Here is a 10,918-nt window from a genome sequence, read left to right on the forward strand (position 1 = left end):
TGGTGAACAGAGGCACCAGAGGCAAAACATCCATACACATTTTTAAAAATTAAAAATAATAACTCAGTACCCCAAGAACATCCATGTGTAACATTTGCTGGTGTATGCTTTATTTAAAGGTGACTTTTTCAATACTAGGGATTAAATTCAAGCATTCTACCACCGAGCTAATACATTCTAGTTCTTCACTAGCCCAGACTGGCCTAGAACTTGGTACGTGGCTATGTAAGCTGCCCTGAAAGTTGCCATCCTCCTGCCTCAGCCTCCCAGTGCTGGTGTTATAGATGTTGTACCATTATGCCCAGCAGTATTCACTGATTCACTCACTTAACGACCAGGTCATTGCTTAACATAAACAGTGTTCTGCAGTAAACTCATTTTCAAGACAAAGCACATTATTCGCAAATGGTTTTATTTCTTTATCTATTTAGTTTTTTGAGATAGGGTCTTGTATGCAGTCCAGGTTGGCCTGGAACTCACAGCAATACTCCCAGTTAAGTTTCCCAAGTATTAATATTACAAGTGAGGGCTGGCCGGGCGGTGGTGGCACACGCCTTTAATCCCAGCACTCGGGAGGCAGAGGCAGGCAGATCTCTGTGAGTTCGAGGCCAGGATGGACCGACAGCCTCCAAAACAATACAGAGAAACCCCGTCTCGAAAAAAAAAAAAAAGAAAGAAAGAAAGAAAAAGAAAAACAAGTGAGGGCTGAAGAGATGACTCAGCGGTTAAGAGCACTAGCTGTTCTTCCATAGGACCCGGGTTTAATTCCCAGCACCCACATGGCAGCTCACAACTGTCTGTAACTCCAAGATCTGACACCTTCACACAGACATTCATGCAGGCAAAAGAACAATAAACATAAAATAAAAATAAATTATTTTTAAAAAAGATTACAAGTGTGTGACACCTCGCCTCACTGGCAAATGTCTCTAACGTGACTGGCTTAGTGGAAACCAGCTAGATTCTCGCGGTGCACAGGATTTGTGTGTTGCTTTGACGTTCGTGAAAAACTGTCTAAGCCTGACTAAGTGGCTTAGGTCTGTAATTCCGACTCTTGGAAGGCAGAGAGAGGAAGATCAGGAGTTCAAAGTTATCCTCAACTACACAGTGCATTCAAGGCCACCCCAACCTTACAGTTAGTTTCTTTTGTAGAAACTGAGACTTTTCAATACTTGGCCCCTGACCAAAATTGACCAGCGAGGCTGGAAGCCGAGGCTGTCAAAGGAGGCATAGCCTGGTTCACAAAATGCCTGTTGGGTAGGAATTAGACAACAAATGTGGCTTCGGCGCCTTAGACACGCCTCCAGTTCCTGTTCCTCCCTGGTTAGAGGAATTCTGTTAAACCCGCGCCCTAAGGGGGTACTTCCGGCCGCTGCGGAACCTTGGATTCCGGCTCCGGTTTCCACCGAGGCGAGAACACTGCCAGAGCGGAAATAAGGATCGGCGTGTGGGCGGGCTCGGCAGCATGTCGGCGGCGTTGCTGCGGCGCGGCCTGGAGCTCTTGGCCTCAACGGAGGGTGAGCACGGCTGGCCTTGGGACGTCGCGCTGGGCAGGAGGCCCCGAGGGAAGTGACGGGGAGGGTGGGAACAGGGTGGTGCACGCCCACCGACTCGGTCCTTCGCTGCCTTTCCCGACAGCCCCTCGTGCCGCCCCCGGCCAGGCCAAGGCGAGCGGAGCTCCGGTGAAGCGGACCCGCAGGGCGAGGGCAAAGGCCGCCCAGGCCCTGAAATTACGGAACTCAGCGAAGGGAAAGGTGCCTAAGTCCGCGCTAGGTGAGTGGGGGAAGCGTCTGCGAGGGCTTCGCGGGATTAAGGAGCAGCGCCGTCGAGGCGGGGCTCCAAACATTACCCGGGACTCTACAAGGAAAAGGCAAGACTGTTGAAATGGTGGGGCACAGGTTTCGAACCCAGCAGTCTAACTCCCACGTCTGAGCTCTCAGCTGCGAGTCCTCGCTGTTACCTGCTGTGTAGCTGTTAGCAGAATGAGGGAAAGTGAAAGAGGAGCCGGGAGTGCGGACACACCTGTAATCCCAGCGTTTTGGAGGTGGAGGTAGGAGGACCAGAAGTTCACTGTCGTCTTTCCTGGCTGCCTGGTTGAGCTCAAGGCAAGACCTGCCCGGGAAGGTGAATGAAACGCAAGATCCAGGTACTTATGAACTGTGTTAGCCTCAGTGGGAAGAGAAGCATCAGAGTCTCAAAACTAGCATGTAAGTCTTTGCTAAGTGTGTGAGGCTTGTGAGATAATAGACTGTACGGTGCTCCAAGGGAGAGTCAAAGTAACAAGCCAGGTTAAGGCTGAGCTGCCAGGGGAAAAAGAAAGGGCGGAAGGCATTATCCAGCAAGGCTTTCGAATCTGGAAGAAAGAAGGCTAACAGAGGTAAATGTGCCATGAACAAGAATCAAGATGGAGTATCCATCAGGGCCAGAGGACTGGCCCAGTGGTTAAGAGTACTTACTCTTGCAGAGGACCTGGGTTTTTTCCTCTGTGTAACGACTCTGACTGTCCTGGCCTTGAACTGACAGAGATCCGCCCGCCTCTGCCTCCCAGATGCTGGGATTGGTGTGCGCCACCAGCGTCCATCTTACCCTTCAAGGATTTGCACTGTTTTCCGTCTATCCCCAGATGCTCTTTCTCTAGATGAGTGGTTCTCAACCTGTAGATCGAAACCCCTTGGGGTCAAATTACCCTTTTACAGGGGTCACGTAAGACCATCAGAATTTTTTTATATTGCAATTCGTAACAGTAGCAAAATCACGGTTATGAAATAGCAACTAAAATAATCTTATGGTTGGGGTCACCACAACATGAGGAACTGTGTACTAAAGGGTTGCGGCATTAGGAAGGTTGAGAACCACTGTTCTAGAAGTTTGACAACTCTTGACTTTCAAGTCTTTTCAGTGAGGCTGTCTGAGGACCTTGCTCAAATTTCAACCCTCCACTTCTTTCTGTTTCTGCTCAGTTTTTCTTCATATGGTGGATAACCCTGACTAAACTGCATCCAGGAGAAAGAGGCAGGAAAATCTCTGAATTTGAGGCCAACCTGGTCTAGAGTATGCAGAGTGAGAGTGCCTCCACCCCCAATAAAATTGTCATCATCATATTTCTCAGTCCTTCCCTGTAGAAATGAGGCCAGAAGTCCTGTCTGTGTCCTGCTTCTTAGAGCATGGTACACAGTTGTGCTCAGGACATACCTGTTTTTATTTGTTGTTGGTGATGGGCTTTTGGTGTGTTGTTTTTAAAGTCTTACTACATAACACTGTTTGATCTGGTACTTGCTATGTATCTAGAAGCAGTCTGACCGTCTCAGCCTCCCCAGTGCTGGGATCACAGGTTTATATATACCAGGATGCCTGGCTTAAGACACAGTTGTTGAGTACTTGAGTTATATGACTAACTGAAAGCCATCCAATAGACAGGGACTTTCAGCAAACTAAGTAGATTTGGCTGAAAAGAGACCAGACTAATAATCAGAAGGCTTCTGTAGTATGATGAGTCTTAAAATGACATGCCCTGTCTGCCACCCACAGATGAGTACCAGAAACGACAGTGTCAAGACCACCTCAAAGCAAACCTGAAGTTTATGACCAGCGTGAGAAGCACCGTGTCAGAGTCTGTGACCCAGCAGGTTTGTCTGGTGGTGCAAGCTATAGGAAGGGCCCTGGGGTAATAGCCGAGGCTGTTTTTGAGGATCTGTGTAGATCTGTCTCAGCCCTGAATACAGTGTGGAGTTGGTCCAGCCCTGCCCTGAGCCATGTGATCTGAAGGGTTCCCACCTGTGCTTCCAAAAATGGAAGTTCTATGCCCTCACTCCAGAACCTTTCCAGATTCTGCAGCAGAACCAGGGCCGCAAAGCCTGTGACCGGATAGTGACCAAGACGAAGAAGAAGAAGAAGAAGGCCGAGGGCACTGTGTTCACTGAAGAAGACTTCCAGAAATTCCAGAGGGAGTATTTTGGCAACTAGGCTTCCCGAGGAATAGTGGGGGACAAAAGGCACCAACCTCCCTTGACTGTCTGTCTCTGTGGCTCTGTGCCATGGGTGACCAGCAGGTGGCAGTGCAATCTAGCCTGGCTCAGGAAGCCCCAGAGTTGGTATCCCAGGGACACTGGAATAGAGCTGCAAGCCTGGGGCAAATTTGCCCTCACATTGAGGTGGATTTGTACTTGTTCGGTTGGAGCCATCTATGCCCTGCCAGAAAAGATTCTGAACTGTAAGCTTTGACCAGGACAGGACCCTAGGGCTCTATGCTGTGAAACAGGGCCAGGTAGGTGACCCTCTGAGACCATACCGCCAAGAACTGCATGTCATCTGTTGGGTTCAAGTAAATGTGGATTTGAGCAAATGTGTGTTCGGGTTGTGTGTGCATGCGCGCTGTTGGTGTGACATCTCCCGTCGCGATGTGGATCCAGGTGCTCCGTGTCAGAGTCCCCCAGTTTTGGCCCAGTAGGAGCCAGAGGAGCCCTCCCACCAGCAATGCTCTCTCGGCACGGCCACTCGCTGCCAGTGTTGTGTAGGACGTGGACAGCGGGTCTGCGAGAATAGACGTGGAGCTGCCTCAGCCCTCCAGAAGCCTGGAGTCTGCTGTAACCCCAGAAAAGCTAGCTGGGTGCGCATGGTGCATGGAATGGGACATAGGTCAGGGTTTCAGGAGTCATCCTAAGCAAACATTGACATTTAAGTCTGTACCCCAGCCAAGGACACGGTGAAAGCCAGGGTTGTGCCACCTCAAGGCAAACTGGACCCTTTCCAGAAAACACAGTGCCAGACACAGGTGGCAAAGGGAAAGTCATGGAATGAACACCCTGTGGGAAGAATGGCACCAACGTCTACTCTCCAGTGAAGAGATGGCCTGTCAGAGACCAGGACACCCTTCAGTGCAGCTAGCTGGAATCCTGAGGAGGAAGCTGATAATCTTCAAACAGCCTTGTTCCCCTGAGCCTATGTGTCCTTTTCAGCCCAGGGGTTCCTCGGGTCATAGGACTCCTGAACCCGGGCACATCCCAGAGCTTCTAGCAGAAGGGTATTGATTAGCCCCTGCACGACAGTGGTTGGACTCCAGGCTCTCTCCTTTGCCTTTAAACAGTGTTGCATCTCAACTTGGGGACACAACTACCTGTATCACGTAAGAGTGGATCCATCCTCCTGTGGCCTCTGCCTGATGGGAAGCATGGCCATCCATCCAGGAGGTCGGCACAAGCAGGAACGTGAGGGAGGGTGCCATGACTATAAGCTAGTGAATTGGGAGCTCTGGGTGCTCTCCCTTCTCAGTTTCCCCAGTCAGGAGAGAGCCAGCAGTCTGCACTGGGGACATTTCCCCAGCCTGAGCTGGCCTGTCTCTGAAGTCACTTTTGAGCATTTACCGGATGTCCACCATGGCCAAGAGTACCTGGGGAGGTACTCGGCACTTGGGTCTCACTGCAGACATTCTCTTCCTGGGATTTTCTCTCTCCAAACCCTACATCCACCACCTCATCACTAGCCAAAACAAGTCTAGCTTCTGCCAGCATAAAAAGGGTGAACCAAAACAGTCCTGCTTCCTTCATCCAAAAACAAGATACCAAGAAAATGAGAAATAACCAGGACATTTTTAACATCTGTTTATCAGGCTGGATCTTTAAAGAAGCCTAACATAATGACTATGGAACAGAAATATGGGGAAGGACTCTAAGGTCACAGCCCAAAGTAAAAACAAAGCCAGTGTTTCTAGCGCTTCCTCCACTCTTGGCCAAAGACTGTAGTGGGCAGATCCCTTAGTGTGAGGCTGAGAATTCCAGATCTCAGCCTAGATCAGATGCAAGGAACTACATTCCAATAGCACTGAAAAGGCTGGTCAGGGAAACCACTCCTAACCCTGGAGGTGGAGTCCTGGCTCACCCCGACCAGGTTTATAGGTATAGTTTTGGCTGTCCTCAATCTTCCTTGTGTACAATTTCCTACCCTGTAGACAGTGCCCAACCATTGCTTAATCACACCCAGCCCTTTGACCTTAACCAGGTGGAAACAGCCCAGCTTCCCAATATAGCCATTCCTTGGTATTTGGTTTTTCTGCCCTCAACAGGGCAGAAACCTAATCAGCTTTGTTCAAGTACTGTACCAGCTTATCTAGGTGCCTACATGGCAGATGTATGGCACAAAGCCAATTATGAACAGATGGCACTCTGTTCCCCTCTGTAGCCCAGATTGTCTAGCTAGTCGGTAGGATACATACACCTTCCCTCATTACCTAAACAGCTCAGACCGGTGTTGAAATACCCAGTCAACTGCACCTGCTACTCAACAGAAGTCAATTAGAAAGAGAACGACACAGCAAACCTGCAGGGGTACTTTACTACAAAATAATTTATTACAGCAAACAGCTTCATCACAAGACTATGTACAAGCACAAAGCACTACCTTACTAGGGAACTCTCTTCTTCCCCCTTGCCTTACGGACCTCCTCTATCAAGTCTTTTAGATACTGGATCTCTTTGGCAAGAGAATCTGCCTTCTCTTTCAGAGCTTCATTCTTCTTTTCTAGCTCCTTACACTCGCCTGTGAGGGCTTCCTGCTCCGCCCGCTTCTTCTGGCGGTATCTAGTGGCTGCTGTCTTGTTTTGCTCCATTTTTTTTAGCTTTTTATCCAACTTTTCAATTTTTACCTTAGCTGTTAAAGAAACTCCAGGGGGGTCATAAGGTTTGGGTCTTGGTGACCCACGGGGAACACCTGGAGAGGGCAGACTGCTTGGTGATCCCCTGGAGGTGGAGGGGCTATGCTGGGGAGAGCCCAGATAGGACTCAGGGCTCATACAGATGCCACTGTCACTATCTGAGGGGGTGTCTTCATCCTTTACACACTGAGGGATTAGAGTAATGTAAGAAGCAGAGTCAGACTTCCTATCTCCTTCAGAGATATCAACTTCGCTGCCTAGCTCTAAACTGAAGGAATGATCTGGAGTGGAAGACAGGACCCCTGGAGAACAGGGAAAGGGTTGCAAGAATGCAAAGGGGGTAACCTGGTCGATTTTTGTTGCACTTTCTGGGAGATGGCCAATTGGGTTCACTGTCATGGGCTCCTTGTTAGTCTCTTGGACTAGAGGAGCAAAAAGATCACATGTGTCATCCAACGTGGCCAAAAGCTCATCTGGCATGGTATCCAGGTCATCCATTCGAAACAGAGCATCAAAGTCAAACTCTTTAAGATCCATTTTCTCCAACATCCAATCTGTCCCGGAGAATGCATCCTCTGCAAACAAACAAAAAAAAGATATAGTGAATGGCTCAGACCACATAAGGCAGAAAGCCATTAGAACACCAGGCCCACATGAAAAGAACATTCTGGAACAAGTGACCCACTCACCCTTGCCGGTGGTGTCTGAGGCACTGACCAACCCATCCACAGCCAGCCATTCGGAGGACCCTGCCTTAGCCTTGTCGCTGGAGAACCCATGAGGTTTGAAGTGCTTGGCCACCTCCAGGTAGTCATCTAAGAGACCTAGGCTTTCTTCAGCCCCCAAACCCGACTGGTCGAAGGGGGACATCAAGTCCCCCGCCAACACTTCGCTGTTCAGGAAGCTCATCTCGGTCATGTTGTAGGGCTTTGGTGGAATCGAGGAATGTGCTTATTAAATCGAAGGTGCCTTTGTCCGTTACAGCAACGCTGCTGCTGGATTCCGTGAAGAGCCTGCATGAGAATCCAAAAGCAAGTCCCGTCATCTTCCTAACTAAAATGCAGGATGGCCAAATCCCAGACGCCTGTGGATGGGGAGCACGCGGGCCCAAGGCCATTGTGTAAGCCTCCCCAGCCGCCGGCTCAGGTTGCACAAGATGGAGGCCCAGCCTTGCTTCACTGGCCACCCAGAGGAAGCAGCTTGTCCTTGTCTCCTAATACGGCCATGACCGCCGTGCCCCGCCCCTGTGACTCCCACCCCCGCCCCGCCGCCATCTTGGCCGCGCCACGTTCGCAGGATGTCACCGGGAAGCCAGCGAGCTCGCGGCTGAGCTGCCAGACTTCCAAAGGGAAGCAGCAGCGTTTAAGGCAGTGCTTCCCACTCCACCCCACCCCACCCCGCCGAGCCGCGTGCGAGCGCCGGCGTCTCGGGGCCACACAAACAAGGTCGACGCGTCCGGGCGCTCGTAAAGCCGCGTATGGCGGTCAACGCGCCACAGCCACAGGCCGCGCCCAGCCCCAACAAAGCACACGCCCTGCGCGACCGGCCCAGTACTCACGCCATGGCTTAAGCCGGTGGGGGCTGCCGCTGCAGAGCCTGGTGCTGCTGCCGCCGCTGCAAAGGCCAACGCTGCCGCAGGCACTGCTGCCTCTAATACGCCATGGTGGCCGCAAACCCTGCGGGAGGGGAAGAAGGGGACAACAGCGTACAGATCCTCATCTATTAGAGAGCAAGCAGAAATGGCCGCGACACGCCCTGCACACGCGTCTTATATGCTGTGCGAGCCGCAGCACCCCGCGCATCCGCCCGCCGTGATCACGTGACCCTGCCGCGGGCCCACCCAACCGCATCCCATTGACCTCCTGGCCCTCCCCAACCCTTCTCCACTGTGCTCGGGGAGTAGCTGTGAAGTTGAGACTATTCCGAAGGCCCCAAAAAAGGAGAAATGTACACTATTTCACAGGTTCATGGCTAACCCAAGTCACGTGTCGCCGCGGAGGGATCTCTCCACACGAACATCCGGTGCTAGCTCACAAGGCGGGGAGAAGCACTTCGCCAAAGCTATTATGGTCAAAGCCTAAGCTGCCTGGTTATCACGCGAGACGCCGACGGAGCCCGCGTCGAGTTGATTGGCCCAAGCGTGGCGAGTCATGTAAACCTCACGTTTCTATTGGCTCCGAACCTGAGCACTGTAGGAGCACTAGGTCTGTGCGGGAAGGGCGGAGCTGCAACACATTCCGGCCGCCAAACTGTCTTACCTTCCGGCTCTTGTCAGGGGTGACCCTGCTATGATGGCTGTCTCATGCATCGCTCCTAAATATCTTTGGCCTAGAACGCAGCAAACAGTTCCCCAGGCTTGACCCTTGCTCTGGAAACCCTTCTTCCCTATATGTGGTGTTCTCAGGACCGAAAGGGCAAGTTTCCAGCCTGTAGAGGCCCACCGGGGTTCCCTGGTCTGAGCCTTCAGCCTGTTTAGTCCAGGGACCCCCCCTTTGAAGGAGGAACAGAGAGGGGCGCATCGGAAGGATATTCCGGTTCCTCTAGCCCTGCATCTTTTCCCTGAACTCTATACTGGGAAAAAATACCTAATCTCAGAACTAACCTCGTTTAAATAGTCCCATTCTGCCATCATAGGGGTGCTTGGGGCTGGTTTATATATGGTCAGTTGCCTTTTAAGATCATGTTTTGTTCGTCTAGGTCTCAACCCCCAAGGTAGTTTTGAGTAACTCCTAAGTCTAACTTCCAGGCATAACCTTCCCAAGAAGTCATCCAGATGTGTGAGCAGCCACCCGACACGTGATAAGCGATGAAGCCAACCCTCCATAAAGGGTGCTGTTTTGGAAGTGCTGAGAGTCCCTCATCCACACTCCAGCCGCTGCCTTAAAGGCAGAAATCTTGAGTTTCGTTTCCACTTTTGTTGAAGTGACTCACACAATTGGCTCAGTCATTTGGGGCATTTAGCAAGGTGACATCCATTGCGCCAGTTCTTCAAGCGGAAGTTGTCTCTCCTTGTACTAAGAAAGAGACATGTAAAACAAACACTACTAAACATTTGCAAGACAGGTACTCTAGCACAATCAAAAGGTCTCCAGAGTACCATAGTTCAAAGTCATCCTTGACTCCATGGTTGGTTAAGACCAACCTGAGCTACTTGGGGGGGGGGGCAGGTCATTTTGATTGCTATCGTTATTAAAATCCCAAGCCTCTACTCCATGATTCATCCTGCTTCCTCAGAGGATGTTTTACTATTGACTGACACTAAGACAACTATAAACAACCAGAATTCAGAGCTGGAGAGATGGCCCCAAGAGCACTGGCTGCTCTTAGAGGAGCCAGGTTCAGACCTAACACAGTGGCTCACAAACCATCCCTAACTCCAGTTTCAGGGAATCTGATGCCTTTTTCTGACCTCTGTGGTCACTAGGCACATGCAGGCAAGGCACCCATACACACAAAGTAAAATGTCTTTAAAAATTAGGAGAAAAAAATTGAAACTCATTAAAAACTCAGTTTTTAATGGTGGTGCTGCATCTTTAATCCCAGCACTCAGGAGGCAGCCTCATCTAGAGTGAGTTTCAGGACAGCCAAGGCTACAAAGTAAAACACTCTCAATATAAAAACCAAAAATATTACCAGAATGCACAAGCCTTACATAATGGGTGTTTCTCATCCACAAGGAAATCTCCAGTGCATGTGTAAACATACAGAAATTGTTATCCTTACATACAAAGGCACCAAAAGCGTTAACTGTGTCTTCCTTTGCTCTAGGAAGGCTCATGACATAAGGCCATGCAAAAGGTTAAAACACTAACCCTGATTTGACACTGCAGAAGCCATAGGAGAATGTCTGGTGGCTTCTTTTTCCCCATTCTACTACAGAAATCCAAGGCAAATGCTTTAAACTGAAAACAGACCACCCATGTAAGAAAATAGTTCATATCACATACACACATCAGAGTTGTTGGAAAGGAGATTTTTATTTTCTTCTTCCCGTGCTGCAGAAGATGCTGTTTTCCCCAGCTGAGTTTCCTCCTTCAAGGAGAAAAAGGAATAAAGTTCTCTGGGCCTCAAAGCTAAGCTGCTCCCATATGGACCCAGCCAAGACAAGACACAAAGATTGGTGACTGATTCCATTCTACCAGCTTAACACACTGGTCACCCTGGAAGGACAGGGAAGAAGGCAAGTTGTAGACCTGGCCTCACAGACCAAGAGTTTAAAGACTAGAAGGTAATCAAAATAAAAGTTAACACCCATCTCACCCCCAAGTCTGC

General features: G+C 50.2%; 2 protein-coding genes across 3 annotated transcripts; one reads left to right on the plus strand and one right to left on the minus strand.

The window, feature by feature from the left end:
* Positions 1–1,365: 1,365 nt before the first annotated feature.
* Rps19bp1 (ribosomal protein S19 binding protein 1) lies at positions 1,366–4,342 on the plus strand. 2 transcript variants are annotated; one of them, XM_040754110.1, is made up of 4 exons: positions 1,366–1,517; positions 1,639–1,773; positions 3,529–3,626; positions 3,815–4,342. In XM_040754110.1, exons 1-4 carry the CDS (start codon positions 1,466–1,468, stop codon positions 3,866–3,868), a joined length of 339 nt encoding a protein of 112 aa, XP_040610044.1. In that variant the 5' UTR covers positions 1,366–1,465; the 3' UTR covers positions 3,869–4,342. The 2 variants fall into 2 exon arrangements, with proteins under 2 accessions (XP_040610044.1, XP_005067056.1); XM_005066999.4 differs by having other exon boundaries at positions 1,367–1,517; positions 3,826–4,342.
* Positions 4,343–6,321: 1,979 nt separating this feature from the next.
* Atf4 (activating transcription factor 4) lies at positions 6,322–8,398 on the minus strand. The gene is made up of 3 exons (XM_021225391.2): positions 8,205–8,398; positions 7,336–7,659; positions 6,322–7,221 (listed from the first exon to the last, which is right to left on the minus strand). Exons 2-3 carry the CDS (start codon positions 7,562–7,564, stop codon positions 6,398–6,400), a joined length of 1,053 nt encoding a protein of 350 aa, XP_021081050.1. The 5' UTR covers positions 7,565–7,659; positions 8,205–8,398; the 3' UTR covers positions 6,322–6,397.
* Positions 8,399–10,918: the final 2,520 nt, after the last annotated feature.

This window comes from Mesocricetus auratus, unplaced genomic scaffold (assembly GCF_017639785.1).
Source record: "Mesocricetus auratus isolate SY011 unplaced genomic scaffold, BCM_Maur_2.0 Super-Scaffold_100010, whole genome shotgun sequence".
Taxonomy (NCBI): Eukaryota; Metazoa; Chordata; class Mammalia; order Rodentia; family Cricetidae; genus Mesocricetus; species Mesocricetus auratus.